Source organism: Macaca thibetana, chromosome 3 (assembly GCF_024542745.1).
Source record: "Macaca thibetana thibetana isolate TM-01 chromosome 3, ASM2454274v1, whole genome shotgun sequence".
Lineage (NCBI taxonomy): Eukaryota > Metazoa > Chordata > Mammalia > Primates > Cercopithecidae > Macaca > Macaca thibetana.
The window spans coordinates 203,912-227,821 of NC_065580.1; the positions used below are offsets into that span (position 1 = coordinate 203,912).

Here is a 23,910-nt window from a genome sequence, read left to right on the forward strand (position 1 = left end):
CACATGGTGAATACAGGAGCAAGTGAGAGAGTGAGAGTGGAGGTGGGAGTGAGAGTGGAGGGGAGAGCAAGAGTGGAAGTGGGAACCAGAGTGGAAGTGGGAGCGAGAGTGGAAGTGGGAGCAAGAGTGGAGGGGGAGCGAGAGTGGAGGGGGAGAGCGAGAGTGGAGATGGAAGCGAGAGTGGAGATGGAAGAGAGAGTGGAAGTGGGAGCGAGAGTGGAAGCGGGAGCGACAGTGGAGGGGAGAGCGAGAGTTGGGGGGGAAGCGAGAGGGGAGCGGGGAGTGGGAGGGGAGGTGGGAGCGAGGGGGTAGAGCGAGAGGGGAGGGAGAGAGTGAGAGTGAAAGGGGAACGAGAGTGGAGGGGGGAGCGAGAGTAGAGGGGTGAGCAAGACTGGAGGGGGGAGCGAGAGTGGAGGGGAACGAGAGGGGAGCGGGGAGCGGGGAGCAAGAGGGAGTGGGGGGGCAGAGCGAGTGGGGGGAGCGAGAAGGAGGGGGAGAGCGAGAGGGGAGGGGGAGAGCGAGAGGGGAGTGGGGAGCAAGCGTGGAGGGAAGAGCGAGTGTGGAGGGGACAGCGAACGTGGAGGGACGCCACATACTTTTAAGTGAACAGATCTCATGACTCACTCTCACAAAGTGGGCACCAAGTCATGAGAGAGCTGCACCCATGATCCAATCAGCTTCTGCCAGGCCCCGCCTCCAGAATTGGGGATTTCAATTCAAGGGATTTGGGCAGGGACAAACATCCAAACTATTTAAAACAGAATATTCGAGAACTGCAGGACAATTTCAAAATGTGTAACATACATATAATGAGAATACCAGAAGAAGAAAGAGATAAATGAATAGATGAAATATTTGAAACAATACTGAGACGTTTCCAACATTTATGATAGACACTACAGATCCAGGAAGCCCAGAGAATAAACAGAATAAATACTAAAAGATCTATGTGTAGGCATGTCATATGCAAACTGCATGAAGTCAAAGACAGAGAAAATATTGAAAGGACTGGCTGGGCACGGTGGCTCACGCCTGTAATCCCAGCACTGTGGGAGGCTGAGGCAGGTAGATTGCTTGAGCCCAGGAGTTTGAGACCAGCCTGGGCAACATGTTGGGACCCTGTCTCTACCAAAAATACAAAAAAGAATTAGCTGGGCATGGTGGTGTGCGGCTGTGGTCCCAGCTACTCAGATAACTGAAGTGGGAGGATCACCTGAGCCAGGGAAATCGAGGCTGCCGTGATCACCACTGCACTCCAGCCTGGGCAATGGAATGAGGCCCTGCCTGTCAAAAGAAAGAAGGGAAGGAAGGGAAGGAAGGAATGACAGACAACAGGGGAAAAATCTACTCATAAGGAAGAAAGGAATTAGACCACATCTCTTCAAAACCATGCAAGCAAGAAGAGAGTGGAGTGAAATATTTAAAATATTGAGAGAAAAGTTCACCAACTTAGAAATCTGTATCCAGCAAAATTAACCCTAAAAAATGAAAAGAAATAAAGACTTTCTCAAACAAAAATTGAGGAAATGTGATGCCAGTAGACCTGCCCTGAAAGAACTGTTCAAAGAAGTTCTTTCGAAAGAAGGAAAATGGGGCCAGGCTCAGTGGCTCATGCCTGTGATCCCAGCACACAGACTCATGCCTGTGATCCCATCCTCGGGAGGCCGAGGTGGGTGGATCACTTGAGGACAGGAATTCAGACCAGCCTGGCCAACATGGTGAAACTCTGTCTCTACTAAAAATACAAAGATTAGCTTGGCATGGTGGTGTATGCCTGTAATCCCAGCTACTTGGTAGGCTGAGGCAGGAGAATCTCTTGAACCTGGGAGGCAGAGGTTGCAGTGAGCCGAGATCATGCCACTGCACTGCAGCCTGGGTGACAGGGTGAGATGCCATCTCAAAAAAAAAGAAGAAGGAAAATGATGTAAGGCAGGAACTCAGGACTACATAAAGAAATGAAAAGTGTTAGAGAAGAAATAAATGAAGGTAAATTAAAATGTTTTTATTCCTCATTTATCTAACAGATAACAGTTTGCTCAAAATAATAGCAGCAACAATATTTGGTTAATAATTGCTGCTTATGGATAAGTTCATTGGATGACAAATTATCGGGGATGGAAGAAGTCACAGGAAGAAGTCACTCTGTTAGAAGGTACTTGCACCACCTGTGAATTGCTGTGGTGTTATGTGAAAGGGAACTTGAATTCGTATAAAAGTATATTGCAAACTGAAGGACAATCATTTTGTACAAAAAAGTAGACCAAAAAGGATAATTGATATGCAAAGAGATGAAAAATGAAATCACATAAGATGCTCAATTAAGACCAGAGAAGGCAGAAAAAAGAGTGAAAGACCAAAACTCAAAATGAAACAGCAGCAAATAATAGACAATGAATAGAAAACAGTAAGAAATATAGTAGATATCACATTAATCCAACTATATCAATAACTACTTTAAACATCAGTGGTCTAAATGCACCAGTTAAAAGACACGACACTGTCAGGGTGGATAAAAATATAAGCCTCACCTACATGTTGTCTACAAGAATCCCACTGTAAATATTAAGACACAGATATATTAAAGAAAAAGGTATTGGGAACGGTATACCCTGCTAACGCTAAATACAAGAAATTGGCAATAGCTGTATTTTAAACAAAACAGACTTCAGAGCAATTATCAGGGATAAAGATAAGTGTTACCTAATGATTAAAGGGTCAGTTCTCAAAGCTGATATAAGAATCGTTAAAGTATATGTACCTAACACCACAGCATCAAAATTGAAGAGACAAAAACCACCGCTGCTACAGCTGCTGGCTGAGGCTCCAGCGCTGAGGCAGGACTGAGTTGGGGGAAGAGGACTTTTAAATCACATGAGAGCTCTGCTATCCCACGTTCCTGAGCTTTCTAGCACCAGCCGAGGACGGCCAGCCCTTCCAGGCCACGGCGATCACACTCCCAGGAATGTCTGCCCTCCTGAATTCGTCTCACTCAATATTCAGCTATGGCTGGACACAGGCAGGGCTGGAAACTGCACAGGGCAGACGGGCCGACCAGGCCTGCAGTCAAAGCCCCACACGCGTCCGGGTCCACCTTGACAGAGGCACGGCAGTGCTTCTTGTCTACACCCTTTAAAAAGTATTGGTGAAAGCTTCCCATGGCTGGCCTTTGATTTTATCTTCCTCCTCATCTTGAGATGTAGGCCAAGCACAATTAGGAATTCTGCTCCACAGCCCAGGGGACTGAGACCATGCACCTGCCAGCTGGGAGGCCAAGGGCTGGACGCAGCCACAGACGGCTGCATGCCACACTGCTCCAAGGAACCTGAGAGGACCAGGGTCCAGGCTCGGAAGGGCCGCCCACCCTCAACAGCAGCTCCCGGACCCCTGCAGTTCCTCCCCAGAATTCCACAGCTTGGAGTGGAAAAGGGATTAAGGTTGACAATGTTCTCCAACATCCTAGGCTTTTTGTTAAGAGAGTGGAGGAAGTAATTTTTTTAAGTCTAATATTTAGGTTCTAAAAGACACAAAAAGAGGGACATAGGCAAAGGATGAGTTTCTTCACAGGTACAAGTTAAAATGGTCTGGCTGGGGCACACCTGAGGTCACCATCGTCTCCAGGGTGCCCCTCTCCTCCACCCAGGCAGATGTGGTCTCTAGAACCCAAAGTACTCATCTGGGTGTGGCAGGACATCAGAAGGATCTGAGAGAGTCACGTTTCTGGGAAGCTTCCTTCCTCTTTTGGAAAAGTACGCAGTACCAGCATGGTACTCTTTAGAGAGTGATTAAGTGGGTGCATCTTTCACTCTGTTCTCATCATGAAGCCCCAGGGATTCCCCCTGATGAGTCACTGGGTTCCAGGCTTCTGCTTCATGGGAAAACACACTTAACACGCAAGGAGCTGCCCAGTGTCCGCCAGTTTCTGCCAGAGATTTGATTTTCCCCTGAGCTCAGCCTGGAAAAGCCAGGGCAGCTGCCAGTGTGGGAAGCAGCAGGGAAGTGGAATGACCTTGGAGGGGGTGTCCAGGGGGCAGGAAGAGTAATGGAAAAGTGCCTCAGGGGGCTCAGCCCCTCCAGTGTGCCCCAGGACAGAGGCAGGTGGGGGTGCAAGGGAGGGAGGGTATGGTGAGAAGAGACCCGGGTATGGTGAGAAGAGACCCGGGTATGGTGAGAAGAGGCCTGGGCGGGAGCAGGAGGCAGGACTGACCCCCCCCCCCCCCCCCCCCCCCCCCCCCCCCCCCCCCCCCCCCCCCCCCCCCCCCCCCCCCCCCCCCCCCCCCCCCCCCCCCCCCCCCCCCCCCCCCCCCCCCCCCCCCCCCCCCCCCCCCCCCCCCCCCCCCCCCCCCCCCCCCCCCCCCCCCCCCCCCCCCCCCCCCCCCCCCCCCCCCCCCCCCCCCCCCCCCCCCCCCCCCCCCCCCCCCCCCCCCCCCCCCCCCCCCCCCCCCCCCCCCCCCCCCCCCCCCCCCCCCCCCCCCCCCCCCCCCCCCCCCCCCCCCCCCCCCCCCCCCCCCCCCCCCCCCCCCCCCCCCCCCCCCCCCCCCCCCCCCCCCCCCCCCCCCCCCCCCCCCCCCCCCCCCCCCCCCCCCCCCCCCCCCCCCCCCCCCCCCCCCCCCCCCCCCCCCCCCCCCCCCCCCCCCCCCCCCCCCCCCCCCCCCCCCCCCCCCCCCCCCCCCCCCCCCCCCCCCCCCCCCCCCCCCCCCCCCCCCCCCCCCCCCCCCCCCCCCCCCCCCCCCCCCCCCCCCCCCCCCCCCCCCCCCCCCCCCCCCCCCCCCCCCCCCCCCCCCCCCCCCCCCCCCCCCCCCCCCCCCCCCCCCCCCCCCCCCCCCCCCCCCCCCCCCCCCCCCCCCCCCCCCCCCCCCCCCCCCCCCCCCCCCCCCCCCCCCCCCCCCCCCCCCCCCCCCCCCCCCCCCCCCCCCCCCCCCCCCCCCCCCCCCCCCCCCCCCCCCCCCCCCCCCCCCCCCCCCCCCCCCCCCCCCCCCCCCCCCCCCCCCCCCCCCCCCCCCCCCCCCCCCCCCCCCCCCCCCCCCCCCCCCCCCCCCCCCCCCCCCCCCCCCCCCCCCCCCCCCCCCCCCCCCCCCCCCCCCCCCCCCCCCCCCCCCCCCCCCCCCCCCCCCCCCCCCCCCCCCCCCCCCCCCCCCCCCCCCCCACGATGTGTGAATTAATTACCTTGATTCTTACAGAGACCCTCTGCGGTGGAAGGGCAGGTGCTGTGATTCGTACAGATGCACAGAGCTCAAAGTTCATGGCTCACCCAGGTGGAACCGGGAGGAAAAGATGTGTTCATGGAAGGAGCCCAGAGTCACCAGCCAAGCAGCTCACCAAAGGCCCAGGTCTCCCTCTCTGTCGTTTCCCACTAGATACACACAGATGAAGCCAGATAGATAACAGACAGGTAGAGGATAGATAGGCTGATGATAGGTGATCGATAGATGACAGGCAAATGACAGATAGGCAGATGATATAGATGATCGATAGATGACAGGCAGATGATAGATGACGGGCAGATGATAGATGATAGGCAGATGATAGGTGATTGACAGATGACAGGCAGATGATAGATGATAGGCAAATGATAGGTGATTGATAGATGACAGCCAGATGATAGATGATAGGCAGATGATAGATGATAGGCAGATGACAGGTGATTGATAGACGACAGGCAGGTAGATCACAGATATGATAGATCACAGATGATGGATAGGCAGATGATAGATGACAGATAATAGACGATAAATTACAGATAGATGATCAATAGGAAGAAGATAGATGATAGATAAGATAATAGATGATACATTACAGATAGATGATCAATAGGAAGATGATAGATGACAGGTACATGATAGATGGATAGATCATAGATAAACGACAGAAAGGGACATGATAGGTGATAAATAGGTAGATAGTAGGTAGTAGATGTTCGATGATAGATCGCAGAGAGATGATAGGTAGGTGATAGCTGATTGATACATGACATAGAGATGGTAGGTACATAGAGATGGATAGATCATAAATGACAGCAGATGGTAGATGATAAATAGGTAGATGATAGGTTATAGATAGGTAGATGACAGATAAAAGATGGTACATGATAGATGGATAGATCATAGATAATTGATAGATGATAGGTGGATGACAGATGATAGGCGCATGACGGATAGACGATAGGTACATGACACACGGAGAGATGATAGATGATAGGTAGGTGATGGATAGGTAGAGGACAGATGATGTGGATGGTAAACATTAGGTGACAGAAAATTAGGTATTTGTGAATGCGGAGGGTGGGGGATCAGAGAGAAGCAAATGATAAGCCCAATGAGGTAAGTGTTAATGACCGAATCCAGATAAAGGGTAAAAAGGAGTTACTTGTACTATTCTTATTCTTCTAATTTTTGTGTAAGTTTGAAATTATTTTCAAATAAAAAATTAAAACAACACAAAATTAACTTGTATCTCTCATTCCAGTGCTTTCCACTTGCTGGGGAACGCCGAGCTCTCCGGCGCTGGTCCCGCGGGCGCCCCGGGAGGAGCGTGGAGTCCTGCGTGGGGCGCGGCGGGACGGCCCCAGCGGCACCGCGTGAGTCCCCCCAGCGCTCCCCACCCGCCACTGCGTTTGCGGGGAGAGAATGACTCCCCGTTTTGCAAACGCAGGACACAAAACCAGCCACCGAGCTGAAGCCAGTACCCGCCTATACCTCCGTCTGCGTTTTTCTCCAGCTTTCTGTCCAACCTGATTTCCTCTTTTGAGGCTGTGGGGGTCCCCACCAAAAGGCACTCTAATTTTCTCCATTTTCAGACGCCCCAACCGAGCCCCACCGGCTACAAAGACGACGCGCCCACCCCGGACGGGTCGCTGGTCGCTTTCTTGGGCTTCTGCAGTTATTTAGAAAGGCGGGTACAGGCGGCGGCAAAGGCATCCGCCCCTTCCGAGCGCACACCTGGCCCGGTCCTCCTCTCCCCGCCCCGCGCCGGCCGCTCTTCCCCGTTCTCTCCACTCGGAGCCGGGCGCGCACTGAGCACCCCGTTCCCAGCCCCTCCGCCCACAGAATCAGCGAGGCGCGGCTGGGAGTGGGGCGCGGGGCAGAGAAGAGGGGAGGGGACGGGGAGAGAGGCTGGGGGGTCGCGGAGACCAGAGGGAGCGCGCGGTGGGGACAGAGAGCCCAGGGGCGAGGAGGGCGCGGGGCGCAGGGGAGGAGGAGGTGGGGGGCGGGGAGGAGGGGCGCGGAGCGGCGGTTGTCGTGGGAGGAGGGAGACGAGGACTGGGGGAGCGCGGGGCGGGGACAGGGGCGGGGGGCGGAGCGGCGGGGCGCGGCGGGGACGGGCGAGCAGGGAGCGCGCTCCAGCTGCCGGGACGGAGGGGGAGGCCCACGCGCTCGGGCCGCTCGGCTGCAGCTGCGGGGCCCGAGGTCTCCGCGCACTCGCGCCCGGCCCATGCTGGAGGCGGCGGAACCGCTGGGACCCAGGACGGAGGCGGCGGGCGCTGGGCGGCCCCCGGCACGCTGAGCTCGGGATGCGGACGCTGTTGCCGCCCGCGCTGTTGACCTGCTGGCTGCTCGCCCCGGTGAGTGCGCCCGCGACCCCCGCCCCACGGCGCCCCGGACCCGGGTCTTCCCTTCCGATGAGAGCGCTGCTCCCGCCGGGCTTCGCCTTCCTCCCCGGTGCTGGAGCGCGGGCGGGGTCGGGGAGGGGGAGCGGGGTCGCCCGGGGTCCGGAGCTTCCTCCGGGGGAGCGTGAAGCGCCAAGCTCCGGCCCCGCCGGGTTTCGGGACTCGGGTTGGGTGGCTGCCTGCGCCCTTCCCCGCGCCCCATCGTCCGGGGTTTGCTGGGAACGGGATCGTTTCTCCCTGGACGCGTCAACGATGAGCTGGTTCGGGGCCGTCCCGGGAGTGGGAGCTGCGGGCACCTGCGCGGGCTGCACGTTTCACGGGGAGATCGGGGTAGGCGTTGGCCGCAGATGCCTCTCGGCCCCTCCCTATACTTACTGTTTGTTTGTTTTAGTGTCGGGGGGACGTGGCGTCGGTTAAGTAAAGTTTCCTTTTGAAAATAGTTGCTTTTTTCCCCAAGAGCACTGGAGGAAAAGAACCGCGCATAAGTTTGTTGAATAAGTGCCTTCGCGCATGGAGTTCTGAATTATTCCCTTTGTGAACCTTTAAAAAAAAGGAAAGAAAGAAAAAAATCCGAGCGTTGTTTCTTGCTTTCCTCTCGGAGACTGAAGCGGGTTTGCGGTGCGCGCGGTTTTCGTGCGCGTGGCAGCCGAGGTGGGCCTGGATCGATCCGCGGCCGCTCTGCCGCTGGGAGGCTGCGCTGCCGACGGGACGGTGTCATTGATTAACCGGCGACGCCCGGTCTGCAGCGGGGCTCCAGCCACACTCCCTGGCCTTGCGCGGGGGCGCAGCCGGGCTTTCCTCCCTCCAGAGTGGGCGCTTTGCGGAGCGGGTCCTTGGAAACTACCAGGCTTTATCATGGTTAATGCCGCTTTCATTGCTAAAAAACGTCCTAAGTCATTGCTCTGCGTATTCCAGGAATGTCAGGTATTATAATGTCTTTTATACGTTAACAAAGTTTTTTCTTTTTACATCAATATAATTTCCTTAATTCTGAAATTTAAGCCACTCACTTGTCCTGCATGAAAACAGAGGACTTGGAGCCGGGAGTCAGTGCCTGGTGCTGGTTCAGTCACCAGCTCTCAGAAGCAAGCTCCGGGCTCTTTTAAATGGAGCTAAAGGTGGCAGCAGTTCCAGCATTGTTTTCCCCTTAATTGTGTTAGGAAATTGTGTTCCTGGTTGGAACTCTTACTGACCATTTCAATAGTAAGATAACTAAACATAGATGGCCATAATGCACCCCACAGTATGATTCTCTGTGGTTATTACTTTAGTACAAGTAGAATTTTGGGTAGTGGCGGGGAGGGAGAAGATCAAGACCAAAAGGATGGGTGGAGGGAACCCTCCGTAAGCCCCTAAGGGCCGCTAGGCAGGCCCTGGGCTGACTTGCGGGTGGGCGTGAAGAACAAGAATGTTGATCTAGGTAGAAATGGTGCCTTCGGAGAGGAAGCATTGTGTAGTTCCGTCTTCTTCTCACGTTAATAGACTGCTAATTACTATCTTTGTAGCATCTTTCACTCCCTTGATGGAGCCTGACTGGAAATCGCCCCCTCGTCTCTGTGGGGCCACAATGGCGACTCCCCCGCCTCTGCCTCCCTCCTCATCTTGCTCACCTTTTTGAAAATCTCTTCCACCCCAAATTCTAGTCAAAATGATTGCGGTTTTATCTGTAGTTAGAGGGTTAAGCTTTGAACGTGTACCAACACCTTTAAAAATAAAGCCCCTCTTTCACGGCTCTTTCCCCGGGTGGAGGCCGTCCTCGGAGGAAGCTGCACAGTCCACAGGCATCCACTTAAACCAAACCAAAGGCTGCGAAATGGAGGAGCCGGCTATGGAGAGATTAATGGAGTAAAGAGCTCTGTTGCCTCCAAATTAGTACCGATGTGTTATGTTAGTAAGTTCATTTTCCTGCTCAGAAAAAAATATTCTATTAGATTTTGTATTTGTTTTCTATTACCTTTACAAAGTAAATAATGAAGTTTTTTTAAAATGCCGGAAAAATTAAGGTGATTGGTTTTAAATGCATTTACGTTTGGAAGCAGTTTAAAACTGTGAGGTTTTGGGTTGTTTTTGTAGAACTTTTGCTTGCTTTTCCTCTTATTGTGGAATTTTTAGTTATTAATATTTCTTTTAACCTTGAACAGGTGAACAGCATTCACCCAGAATGCCGATTTCATCTGGAAATACAGGAGGAAGAAACAAAATGTGCAGAGCTTCTGAGGTCTCCAACAGAACAATACAAAGGTAAGGCAGAGAGCTTGGTGAGTAAGAACTCCAGTGACATTCTAATCCGGGAATATGCCTCACTCAGCTGTGGTTCAGGGTCATCACCTGCATCTTTAAAAAAAAGAAAAAAGAAAAAGAAAGGCCACTTCCCACTGTTTATTAATGAACTATAGAGTGTTGGATAGGTAGGGTCTTCACACACACCTTCAAAAAGAAAACCTTAATTCTTAACAATAATAGTTTCCATGGTTTGAGATGATAGCAACAGTTACTAAAACAATTTCACGGGCTTTGTTATGCTTTGCAAAAGCAGCTTCAGTTTTCCAGGGGATAAAAGCATTTATCTGAATTCTTGCATTTTAAATTCCTAGCTATAGGACAGATGAGTTTGATCTGGTTAAGGATGATGGATCCTTTGGCAGAAAGTAAATAGGAAAATGGGACTTTGGTTGTGCTGAAGACGGGCCTGCGATGCACACTGTGAACGTGCAGATTGCCTTCTCCAGTTCGACAGAGGCGTTCTGGGCCATCATGCCCCAACTGGGCCTGCTAACAACCTGTTTATAGACTCTGCCCCGGGATAGCACCCAGCCTATAAATAGTAGCAAGGCCTTTGTCCGTCAGCTTTCTCTGCTCTTTGTCATGATTTTCTCCTCTTCAAGAAAGAAATTAAATCTGTGTTAAAACAGTCTGGTGTCCTGTAGAGGGCCTCAGATGGTGGGCTTTATTCAAGAATAGCCCTGCCCAGCAGAAATAGAATACAAGCCACATTACAATGAGTAAAAGAAGCATGAGAGATTAATTTTAATAGTATCATTTATTTACCTGAATAAATCTGAATCTTTAACATTTTGACGTATAATCAACCTAAAATTATTAATTTTACATTCTTATTTTATGCTAAGTTGTAGAAGTCCAGTGTGTTTTTTGTGCTTACAGCACAACACAATTTGGACCCCATTTCAAGGTCCAGTAGCCACAGGCGGCCAGTGGTCTCCATGCTGGACAATGGGGCTGTAGCTTGCCACTAAAACTGGTGTCCCTCACCATTCCCATCCCGCTCTGAGCCACCATTTCCCAGTCTGAAACATGCAAGCTCTGCCTCCAAGACTTCTTCCGGCTTTAAAGATCTGTGATTCCGTGGTGCACGCATGGTTCTGGCCCATCTTCCAGATTGTCTGTTTGAACTCTGTCCAGAGAAAGGCAAATAAAGCTGAAGCCATGCTGAGAGTCTGTCCTGGGAAATGCTGACGCAGCCAAGGAGATGTGGATGGAGGAGGCAGCCAGGTCACCACGGCAGAAGCAGCAGCATGGCCATGGAGGGTCCTTCTTCCCAGTGAAAATTCTGAGTTAGGAAAGGTAGTCCTGAGGAGAGACGGGCGTTTAGGATTACCTGGTTACCTGGGGGCCTGGGGACCTGGGCAGCCCTCCTCACCTCCAAGTTCCAAATTGTCCAGTTTCTTGTTTTCATGGGATATTAGAAATGCAGATTTATATAAAATATTCCACTTTCTTAAAAGCTTGCAAGCAATACTTTAAGAAAACAAGATTTTGAGGGAGCCTGGAGCTATCTGATGGCTCACTGCACAGTAGCTGGACCCCAGCTTAACCCAAGATTGGAGATGCTTCCTGGGGTACCTTCACCCAAAGATAGGTCAGCACATTTAAACTATTCACAGGGGCTCCTCCTCAGTGGGCAGTCTGTGTGTGAGTCACATCGGACGCTAGGGGCCACAGGTCCCAGGCAGTCACTCAGCCCCACACCAGCTTGAGTGGGTTCAGATGCAGGCCTGAGGGCCCCTTGTAGGCAGTGTTGGTTGGGAAACTTGTCACTGGGCTTTTTTGTAGCAACAGGTGTCTACCTGGACATCCTGTATTGAAGGCTTTTATTTCCAGTATCAGCTCTGTAGGAAAAATATCTGTATCTCATCTGTTTTACCTTTTTGACTTGCATGAAGTACTTGGTAACAAAACACTGCCCTTTAGGAGAGAAGCAGCAGCAACGTGCCGGGGCCTCAGCCTGGCCACTCTTTTTTTTTTTTTTTTTTTTTTTTTTTTTTTTTTTTTTTTTTTTTTTTGTACTCTTTGAAATATGCATGGCTCAAATGCCAGAGATGTAAATAGAAGTAAGTTACCAGAATAAAGATGCTATCAGCGATGTGAACCAGAATCCACAGGCTGAGGCTGAGGAAGGCGTCTGATTAGATGGGCTGAGTGACTCCACAGGACAACAGTGTGCATTTGCACCTGATGCCAGGTGAGGTGAGACACTGAGGGTCTGTAACAGCCACTTCTAAATCTGTACGATTAAGAAATTTGTGTGAAAGAGTGCCAGAAATGAGGTGAAAAAAACCTAGCTTCCAATTCCAGTGACATAATTTGTGTAAGTCTGATTTGGAAATTTTTCTCTTTATTACATGTTGAATCTAAAAAAAAAAAACACATAAATCCAGACAGAAACCAATTTCAATTCTAAACTCTCTAACGGGATTCGCTTTGTAAGCTTAGGAGTTATTTGGAGCTGTGTGACTTAACATTGATGCATCACTAAGACAAGCTTTCTCTTGCTGATACGTGTGTGAGGCACTCCAGGCGTCAGAGCCGAGATCCAGCCCTCTTCCTGTGGCCATGCCAACCTGCAGGTGGAAAGGACAGGTCTCTCAGGGGGCTTTGTCCAGGCTTCCTGCCTAGGCACAGGCTGGATAGGAACTTTCGTGTGACTTCAAATCATTCTTAACGCCTGTGTCTGGAGGGGTGTGACCTGCGCTGCAGAGAAGCTGGGTGGTTTCTGTGTGTCTGGGAGCTCCCTGTTCTGAGCCATCCTTCAGAGGCACATGGCTGAAATGGATCTGATGGTGAATGTCAGCTTAGACCAGGCCATGGAAGGTGCTAGGCTTAAAAACTAACTTTTCTTTGATTTTTCTTTTAAACAATGGATGCTGAACTTATTTCGATCTACGTGTCAGGAACTGTGAAGGGTTTGAAGTCATTCCCCACTTGCAGGCTAACAAGGTAGCCTGTCACAGTTTTGCAGGTGCTGCAGAAGACGTGAGATGCTGGGCCAGAGACAAGAGACTTGCTGTTCACACACAGCAGGCATCATGAGCTGCATGTACCCACGGGTTCCCTCTGCTTCCCAAGTCCCCCAGGAGCAGTGGGAGCGGCCCACACGGATGCAGTGCATTTGTGTCATAGCTGAGGAGAACTGGCTTAGGAAACCCACGATGTCAAAAGGAGGCTGCTGGCAAACCCCCAGCCGTTGTTACAAAGAGAGATGATATCTTAATTATCTTAATTATCGAACTCTCCTAGGTTGTTTGCTATACAAACATCCCCAGAAAGAAGGATGACTTATGTCAGAGAAACATATTTTCTATACTTGGGAAAATGATCTCAAGTAAGGATTGGTGGCTGCTGAGTAGGATATAAATGTGTTTCCTTTACGTCCCATAGTATCCTGAGACTTTTGTGATCGTAACTCAGCGTGTGATTTCTTGGTCCTTCTCCTACAGTGCCCAGAGGAGATGGCATCTTGTTTCTGTTGCTTCTCCCGAGTCTCACACGGTACTTAGCATCTAAAAAGATATTTTAAAAGCTTTTGCTGAACAAATTAATGAAACTTCTCACAGTAGAAATTAAGTGATTACACACACACACACACACACACACAGAAAAATTCTGTTCAGAATGTAAGTAATAGGAAATGTCTCTACAGACTCTGCTGCTGCCAGCCCCAAGCTGCCCCTGGAGAGTCGGGGCACGCACAAGTCCACACATGGGTAGACCCCACTTTTCCTTCCAGACACGTGGAAGCTGGCACACTCTTCACACATGCACTCGGCATCTTGCTTTTCTTTTCTGTTTTGTATTTTAACTTGACAATGTATTTGGTGACTGTTCTGTATTTGTCCTTATATTCTATTTAAGAGCTGCTATAGTATTCTAATGTGTTTCTTTAGTCTCTCCCAGGTCCATGGACTTTTAGGTAGTTGACAGTGCTTTGCTACTACAAACAATGTTCTAGTGACTGCTTTGTTGGTGGGAATAAAATATTTCACCAGCATTTGAGGGTTAACTTCAAGCCACTAATATAAAATTGGAATCACCATCTCCTATGACCAAATGACATGATTTTTGCCTACTTTCTCATTCCTGTGACGGTTGTGTCACATGGAATATACTTAATCACATCCCATTTTACACCTAGTCTTTTCTTTCTTGTTCCTCTTTGTCAGAGGAAACCGGACAGTGTCCAAGAATGGGTTCCACAACATCATGTGGGGCCTGGCCCTCCTTGGGGGGTCCAAGGCCTGTGCTGACAGCAGCATTCCACCTCGCGCTGTGGTCTCGGCTCAGCTGTCCTGTGATGCTGGTCTCTGCTGTGAGAGCTGAAGCTCTGGTGGGAGCTCGCTGTTCCTGGTCCTTAGCAGACGTTCCAGTCAGACCTGTGCTAAGAAACTAAATGAATAATCACTGTCTTATGCTCCGGGAGGTCTGAACCAAGCAGTTTTGGAATCCACGGCAGAGAGCAGAGAAGTAGGTTCCTCTGATGTCAATATTGATGGTGTAGACATCAGCTGCATCTTAATTGGTGCCTATCTCTTTCCTTTCCGTTTTCTCTCTGATATAAGTAGGTCCTTGTCCTAGTGCAAATTACTCTTTGGACTGGTGAGATAAACAGCCTGGTCACTTTTTTCTTTTGGATCTTTTTGACTAGATTGTTTCTATTTTCTAAACTCCTTAAGGTCATTTCCTCGTCTTGGATATTTAAATAATTAATAACTGTTTATTGGTTGAGATAGTCTTAAAGTAATGTCTTTATGGCCTGGTGCAATGGGCTCACACCTGTAATCCCAGCACTTTGGGAGATCGAGGCAGGAGGATAACTTGAAGGCAGGAGTTCAAGACAAGCCTGATTCACATAGCAAGACACCAGAAAAACTTTTTAATTAACCTGGTGTGGTGGCACACACTATAGTCCCAACTTCTCAGGAGGCCGAGGCAGGAGGATCACTTGAGCCCAGGAGTTCAAGGCTGCAGTGAGCTGTGATGGCACCACTGCACTCCAGCCTGGACAACAGAGCAAGAAGCTGTCTCTATTTTTTTTTAAAGTAATGTCTTTATAGGAAACAACTCTCACTGAATTAATTTTTACCCTGAATAAAATGCTTATCTTAAGCATCATAAAGGGATTTATGGTTGAGAAGTCAGTTTCCGGCAGGTGAAGGAGCCACTCGGAGGTGCACCAGTGGCTTCTCCTGTCTGGGAAGAACAGAGCTGTTGCCTACATGACCACAGTGGGTCACAGGAAGCCATTTGGGCTGGGCGGCCGGCCCCTTGGGGTGAGCTGCTGCTGATGGGGTCAGAGTCAGCTTCCTCCCCACCCCTCCTTCTGAGGTCAGGGCTCAGTCTGGTGCTGGTGACCCGAGACGCAGCAAGCTCCCACCTGTCGATGGCCTCTCCCAGTGCACACCTCTCTGCCCTCTCCACTCCCCTCCCTTGATCTCTGTCTCCTCCATCCTTGGGCTCTCACACCTGCCTCCTCCTTCCCAGGTACGTCCTCAGAACCTGGCTGCTTCCTGTCCTGCTGGTGGGGGTTGGTGACGAGTGGCTGCTCCTTCTCCAGGTGGCCACAGCAGTAACAATTCCTGCTGGCCTCATTTTTTATGATTTTATATTGATATACCCATTTCACATTCTTTACTTACGAGCCATGGTTTTTACGGCATGTTGTCTGTCGGGCCTCCTCCTTTTCCTGGGCTCAGCCTGATCTTCCACAAGGACTGTGTTGGCGCAGGGGTTCTCGAGAGGCTCAGAGACCTGGGCTGGCTCAATGGAAACCAGACCCACAGGCAGTGTGCAGCTCTCCACACACACAGCTCCTCAGTGCGGCCAGTGGCCTCTCAGCTTCTTCCTGGGCAGCAGTGCTTGTCTGGGGTACATGGCCACTATGGATGGACATTAATGTGTGCTTTTGTGCGGCCTGTCAGATTCTTGGTGGCTTTGGCTTTCACATGTTTTTGATGTGCTGTGGTTTGAATATTTATCTCCTTCAATACTCAGGTGGAAAGTTGATCCTCAATGTGGTAGTATTGAGAGACAGGCCTTGAAGAGGTGATTGGATCATGGAAGCTCTGCCCTCGTAAGTGGGTTCATCCATTAATAGATTAGTGGGTTTTCATGAGAGAGGTGTTATTATAAGAAGAGAGACCTGGGCCAACACGCTCAGCCCCCTCACTACACAATGCCCTGTGCCACCTGGGGACCATGAGGAGTCCCAACCAGCAGGAAAGCCCTCACCATTGTGGCCACTCGACCCTGACTTGTCCAGCCTCATAACTGTAAGAAATAAATGCCTTTCCTTTGTAATTTACCCAGTTTCTGGTATGTTGTTATGAGCAACAGAGGCAAACTTGGACACTTGAGCAGATTGCAGCTCTTCCTGAAGGGGACTTGAGACTTGAACCTCTTTGGTCACAAAGCTTTGTAGAGTTTTCTGGGTCAATACCCAGTTCCAGTGATGCTCCAAAGGCTTCATGGCCAGGGCCTGTATGTTTGAGGCTTGCCTCGTGTCGTGGGATGAGTGGAAATTAAACCATCAGGTTGACATTTGCTGATGCGTTGGCTGATCCTCTCATTTATTTATTCATTTATTTTTTTTTTCTGAGATGGAGTTTTGCTCTGTCACCCAGGCTGGAGTGCAATAGCATGATCTCAGCTCACTGCAACCTCCGCCTCCTGGGTTCAAGCAATTCTCTTGCCTCAGCCTCCTGAGTAGCTAGGATTATAGGCGCCTGTCACCAAGCCCAGCTAATTTCTGTATTTTTAGTAGAGATGGGATTTCACCATGTTGGCCAGGTTGGTCGAACTCCTGACCTCAGGTGATCCACCCGCCTTGGCCTCCCAGAGAGCTGGGATTGCAGGTGTGAGTCACCGCACCCAGCTTCCTCCTATTAATATTTTCCAGCAGGTTTTTATGGAACAGACACCAGATTGTAAAAAATAACTTTCCTTTTTAAATATAATTTTTATTATTTTATTTTATTTATTTTTTGAGACGGAGTCTCACTCACTCTGTTGCCCAGATTGGAGTGCAGGGGTGTGATCTCGGCTCACTGCAACTTTCGCCTCCTGGGTTGAAGCAGTTCTTCTGCCTCAGCCTCCCGAGTAGCTGGGATTACTGGCATGTGCCACTGAGCCCAACTAATTTTTTGTATTTTTGGCAGAGACAGGGTTTCACCATGTTGGCCAGGCTGATCTCAAACTCAAGTGATCCACCTGCCTTGGCCTCCCACAGTGCTGAGATTACAGGCGCGAGCCCCTGACAGCTGGCCCTTTTTTAATATTAAAGACTCATTTTTCTTAACTAATCAGAGACTAAATAAAGACAGCATGAAGCTTAATAAGTTATCCTGATAAAACACAAAATCATTGTTTTCTAGGAGAATTATTTAAAACATAAAAAAAAACACTTTTGTAATTAAGAGAAGACCAATATTCAAGAAAATACTGTCCTATTAATAGAGAGAAAACAAACTCACTTTGTGTCAGTACTTTACTAAGCTTTTTTTTTAACAGAAACTTATAAATAAAATCATTCTAATCTTAGAAGTTTGACCACACATAAAATTTCTTTTGTCAGACCTTCTGCAACTGTGTATACCCAACCAGCTTTTGTCTTACTCATTTTCTTCTTTTCCATTCTGGAACAATCAGTCATCTTGCTTTAAGATAAAAGTACTCTCTTTTTCCTTAAACACAGACCTCATATACTTTTCCTTATTAAAAACACATCCTACTTTCTGTGTACATTTTTCATATACAGTTGTTTGCTTTGATATTTATTTCTAGTGGTTTTAATTACACATGTTAATTCAAATTCTTAATCCTTAGTGACATTAATATGCACTGTGAATTAGGAAGTACATGATATCATAGTTATTAAATGGCACGTACTTTCTTAGCACAGGACACGCTTACTGGCAGACCCAGGTAGCTCCAGTTCCTCTATAATAAGCCAAAAATACTTAAGCTTAAACTTCTTTTTAGGAATTAGTGTTTTAGTAGTTTATCTTATTTGGGTATGATCTAGATATGTAGCAAATATCATTTAATTTAACAGTATAATTTCAGAATTTCAAGTTTTCAAAAAGATTTTGGAAACTGTTTTTAAACAGATAATATCAAACTACCTGTCATCTCAGGTTACTTTTTTTGTTGACAAATTTTTTAAGAGGAATAATGAGCTTATTTGACTAGCTCAGCTAGGTAGAATGTCCATTTCTACTAAATCATTGATACTCTTATTTATTAAAGATTACTCAAGTTATATGAACTTGAAAACCATTGGGTTAGTTCCTTTTTTTCTGACAAAATATTTGATTTATACAAGCACCTAATTTTCTTTAGGCCAGTAAAATACAGCTCTTTTATATGTTATTTCTAATAATAATATCGGGAGGTAGGATAATGTGACATATAAATAACATACATACATATAGACGTACATAACCAAACAGACAGAAGCAGAGATTCCTGGCTTCTGTTCTCAAATTGTAGCCCTGTGCCACGTACAATAATATAAAACTCAGTGGTCAGTCCAAATTGTGTTCTTGGCAGATAAAGTTACCTGTTTGGATGGCCAAAGTCTTTTGTTAATACATATGGAAAGGACTTTAAGATTTTCCATTTGCCAGTTTTTTTCTACAGTGTTCCCATTTTTTCTCCCTTCTGATGAGTCATTTCCCAGATGCCTGCATTTTAAAGATTTCAGTATCTCTAAGGCAGGGAGAAAGGACATTAAGTTTTCTCCAGAGAGGAGTTGTGGGCATAGTTGCCTGTTGTCCGGGGTCAGCCTTATTGGGACTGAAGGCCATGTTTAGGGAGTGGCCGGGAGACACTGGTGTGTTGACAAGTCCTCCTCTTCAGCTTCAGGTGGCTGCTTTTGTAATAGCTCAGGGTTGTGTGCAAGGCCAAAATCTGAGTTAGTTGTTGCAGATGCCCCAGGCTCAGTGGAGGATTTAATTTGTAAGGAAGTTAAGTTTTCAGAATCTTCATATGGAAAAGGCAAGAAATCAAATGTTAGTAGACTCAAAATAGTGTTTTGTTCGAGTGTTGTAGAGATTCTTCTAGGGAGGCTGTGTTTTTGGAGTCATTCTGTGTAAAATCAGTCTGTATGCCAATCAAAAAATGTATTGCGTGGTTTTGCAGGCACTCAGGATTCCTTTCTCTTGAATGTGCCAGTACGTGAATGATTTAGTCTGGAATAAACTTCCCACTGTGGCCACTGTGACTCTGAGTCATCCTCCTGAGCTGCACCCATTTCTCAAGAAAGCCACGGGTTCTGGGTCTGTAGTTTCTGAACATAAAATGAGCTGGAGTTCCAGATGGGGAGTCCCAGACTCCATGGATTCTGATGAACCTATAATTCCCTGTTTTTCTCACATTTTTCTTACCTGAGGCCTCCAACTAGACCCAGGCCAGTTCCTGTAGAACACCCAGTTTGACTCTGGATCCCAATCCAGGTTCCAGTGCAGTCCCTGTCAGACCCAGGCTGAGCTCTGGAACAAAACTGCTCCCATGGAGTCAGAGAGCTCAGGATGCAAGTTGTGGAGCTCAACCTCCTAGAGGGGCTCATCCTGTGGCCACCAAATGCAGCAGGAGAGCAGTAAGTGCAGTGGCCTGGGGGCTGCCCATGCCTGGTTACTCACTGCTCCTGGGGATCATCGAGGGTCTCCTTCAGATCTCACTTCTGACACCAGACTGTCAAAAAGGTAAACCGAGGCACAGTGACATGTTTAAAGAGTTGACTTGAGCAAGCAACAGTTCATGAACCAGGCAGCTCCAAACCCGAGGTGGTTCAGGAACTCCCCTGAGGGAATGCGAGGGGGAGGTTTTTAATAGACGAACACAGAAGTAAAGCAAAGAATGCTGGCTTGGTTACACTTGCACAGCTGCCTCATTTGTTCTGTCCCATTGGAAAGTGCCTCATTGATATGGTTATTAAAAGTTTGTTGGCTACTTCTGGTTGTTAAGCTTAAGTTCTATTCTTCTTTAAAATGGGAATTTACAAGAAATGGCTCAGGTTAAGTGTCCCTTATGTTTGCAAATCAATCAAGGTTGAGGTAATTTATGAGACGTGACTGGTTGTGTCTGCTTAGGGATTTTTCAGGTGTTGTCTCCATTTTGACTTTGAGAAGCTTAAGCCACCTCTGGTGATAACCAAAATCAGCGACTGAGGCATGGATTTCAATGAAGGTTTCAAGAGGTTTATTAAGCCAGTCTTACAGCACATCCAGAAAAAACATGAGTCACAGACACACCTCTATCTTTTCTGAAGAGGTCTTCAGGAGGGTTAGCATTTATACTTGTCCTTAAAGGGCAAAGTCCTGTGGGGAGAGGGGCGAGGAGGTAGTAAGGCAAATGGCCACACGCTGAGACTTTAGTTAGTACCTGGTAAATCTGCATTTTACATCAGACCAGATGAACTTTTGAAGAAAGAAAGGGGGTAAAGGAAGCATCAGTTTTGCAGGTATCTTGGGTAGGTGGAGGAAATGGCTGATCTCATCTTGTCATTCTGAACCTGGGAAGACAAGCTTGTAATTGGCACGATCAGTGTGAAATGAACTTGGCCTCCATCCTCAACTTTCCCTTTGGCATAAAGAGTTTGAGGGTCCTGAGAGTTTTGTGTTTGCCTTTACACTGGAGATAAGGTTTTCCATTTATTCACCATCCACTGTGTGAAATCAGCATTTTCTCTTCTCTGGTCTATGTCGATTCTCTGAAGTTTGAGGGCAGGGCCCCATGTTCTTCTTTCTAAGATTTGATGACCCCTCCTCGTTCCACTGGCTAGAGTCTCCCCTATCACACCCCTGGCACAGACCACCCCATTCTCTCCGTTTCTGCATGTAGATGAACTGGGCGGAGGCAGCGTGTTCTGTCTGGAAGAGGAGACTGCCATGCTGGGCCTTGGATGCCACATCCAGAGCATGCTGAGATGTCTGCAGCCGCTTAAGTATCCTGCCATTGGTCATGCTTCTGTGGCTCAGAATTGACAGTTAATTTCAAGGCAACCTTCCTCCCCTCCCAGGAGATTATTAACAGAGCTTTTTAAAGGATCTGTAACTTACCTGTAGCTCTTTCCTTGCCAGTGCAGAATGTAACCACCCGCTGGGTTCTTCCTGCCCACTGCACAAGCAAGATCAATCAATACACAGCATTGCAGTAAAGAAAGAATTTAATTGATGTGATGCTGGCCACGCCATGTGGGAGACCAAGTTGTTACTCAAATCAACCTCATCAAAGGCTCAGAGACTAGGGTTTTTCAAAGGTAGTTTGGGGATGGGGGCGCTAGGCAATGGTGCTTGCTGCTGATTGGCTGGGGTGCCATCATAGGGGCGTGGGAAATGGTCCTCCGTGGGCTGAATCACTTCTGGGTGAGGCTACAGGAGTGGTTGTCCAGTTCAGGTGGAGCCATGGTGTCAGACATGCAGAAACCCTGAAAAGACATCTCAAAAGGCCAATCTTACGTTCCACAATAGCGAAGTCATCTGCAGGGTTAATTGGGGAGGTTGCATATCTTGTGACTTCCAGAATAACGACTGGCAATCATTTATATCTGTGCCTTAGCGGAATTCAGGCTGCTGTCCTCCCCCTAGCCCGGTGGTCTCTCATTAGCCTTACAAAGATGGTTGAGTTTGGGGGAAGGGCTCTTATCACTTAAACCATAACCTAGAAGTCTCCTGAAGTTAGCTTGACCTAAGCCCAGGAATAATTGAGGGCATCTAAAGGCAAGATAGGGGGTGGTTAAATCAGGTCTCTTTCACTGCCATCATTTTCTCACTGTTATAATTTTTGTGAAGGTAGTTTCAAGAGGGGAGGACAGAGGCCAGTTTGAGGGGACGGAGTGTGAAGCTGGTTACCTGGCCCTGTCCCCCGCAGGTGGGTGGTGACAGGGGTTCTTCTTACAGCTGCAGACGGACATGCCGTCGCCCCCAAGACCACTGTCTCCTGGCACCAAAATGTGCTGTGGGAGCTCACAGGAGGGAGGGGGTGCATTTACACCAGGGCTCGGACTGGCTTTGCCCTGGAGCTTGAAGGGTGGTGGGCTTTGGTGTGCAGCAGGTGGAAGAAGCCTGTGTCAGGCCTGAGCTCAGCTGCAGGGAGGGAAGGAGGGAGCGGTTGAGGGAGAAGAGCGGTCAGCGTGCCCAACCTGCAGAGCTGAGAGCACTGAAGGCTCCTGAGAAGTGGGGTTTGCGTGTGAGCTGTGTTTCAGGAAGGTCCATGGAGCAGTCATTTCTGGAAGGAATTAGGGCATTCCTGGAAATGAGGAAGCTCATTGATCGAGTTCCTCCAGGTGGGAGACGGAGATGCCCTTGTGGTAAGTGTGGGAAGGGCAGCTCCAGGAGCCACCTCCAAGGATCAGTGGAGCCAGAGCCAGGCCTCAGGGCAGGACCCAGGCTGCAGGACGGCAGGGGATCTCCTCCTGAAATTTCAGGGAGAGTAAAGAAGGGGGGTCAGAGGCGAGGAAAGTGCCTCTGGTGGGGACTGCCAAGGCTGCTGGAGAGAGGGTGAAGGGGTCCCAGCACGCAGGTGGGAGGCCCGAGGCAGGAGGGGAGTGGCCAGGGGTGCGCAGAGGTTTTTGCACAGTTGTTAGGACCTCAGTCATCTGGGGGACAGAAGGTGGGTTCTGGTGCCAACAGGTGCCTGGGGGCATGAGGAGACCACTGCAGGCTCAGAACTGCTCCAGGGTGGTCAGGGGTTGGGAGAGGATGGGACTGTGAGGTCATGAGAGCTGGGTCCCAGGGTGTGGATGAGGCAGACGTCCCAGGGCCCAGCAGCTGTCCCACACCACGGGCGGCTGTTCTGTGGCCCCTGGGCACAGCTGCTGGCCCTGACTAAGCTGGGATGGTGTCCCCTCATCCCCGTCAGGTCCCGCGGGGGCAGAGGCAGCAGGAGCCTGAAGGAGAGACCAGTACCAGGTGTCCTCACCTGGCTCCATTCCTGCTGAGACCCATGGTCAGGCCCTGTTGCAAGGTGGGGGCGGGCGGTTTTGTCCTGGCACTGTGGATGTGTGTTCTGGGATGACCCGGGAAGAGACACAAGTCCCAATGCTGAGACCCATGGTCAGGCCTTGCTGCAAGGCGGAGGTGGGCGATTTGTCCTGGCGCTGTGGATGTGTGTTCTCGGATGACCCGGGAGGAGACGCAAGTCCTGGTCATACATCTATGGAAGATTGTCCTTGGAATAGCACAGCAGGACTCCCCATGCTTTGAGGCCTTGAATGTTCACCCTAAGGCAGGTCTCGTGTGGTCCCAGCCCTAAGCCCCTGTGGCCCCAGCAGCATCCCGAGCCATGGCAGGAGTTCGGGGGAAGGGTTTGAGAATATTTGACATGGAAGGAAACACTGGCTGTCCATGAAGGTAATAACAGCAAACATCTGGAAGGGGAAGAGTTCAGGCATTTTGCAGACGAATTAGCACACACATCCGTTTTCCTGATGCCCACATGCGTTTACTCAGTGCCGCTGTCAGTGTGAAGCTGAGGGCCCCAAGGACCCTGCAGGTGTGGGAGAGACTCCCACCTCTGAGGCATTTGCAATGATTCTTTCTCTTTAGGCAGAGATGGCTGAGCAGGGATCCCAACCACATGGATTGGACTGACTCAGGCTCCATTTGGAGCATACTTGGATGTTTGGGTTGTATTGGATTCAGCACATTCTTAAAAATGCATAGGTTCTGTCTGGACCTATATACGTTACTTTGAAAAATCTTCTTGTTCATTTAATAGTTTTGGTTATTTCTGGATTTGGAGTCGTGGGTTTAATGTTTGTTCAGGTACCAGAATGTGGCCCCCGCCTGTGGAATCCACCTGAACCCCAACCCAGAATCAAACCGCTGTTTCTGAAATTCAGAATTCTGCTGTGATCCAATTTCCAGGTGCCACCTAAGGGCGGTGTCCCAGGAGATGGCGTTTCCCGACACAGTCTGTAGTTCACCATCAGGCTGTTGAGGGTGGGATGTGTGCCGCGCACTAATTAGACAGAATGTCAGCGTATCTGAGTCGTCTGAAAAAAACCCGGCTTG

General features: G+C 50.1%; 1 protein-coding gene across 1 annotated transcript in view; it reads left to right on the top strand.

Annotated features, from left to right (window-relative positions):
* The first annotated feature begins 259 nt into the window (after positions 1-259).
* The window catches only part of VIPR2 (vasoactive intestinal peptide receptor 2), a 116,008-nt gene continuing 92,357 nt past the window's right edge, over positions 260-23,910 (top strand). The window contains exons 1-3 of the mRNA XM_050784881.1: positions 260-263; positions 7,307-7,558; positions 9,745-9,844. Coding sequence (XP_050640838.1) covers positions 7,508-7,558; positions 9,745-9,844 — 151 coding nt within the window. The 5' untranslated portion in view covers positions 260-263; positions 7,307-7,507. The remainder of the gene's footprint in view (positions 264-7,306; positions 7,559-9,744; positions 9,845-23,910) is intronic.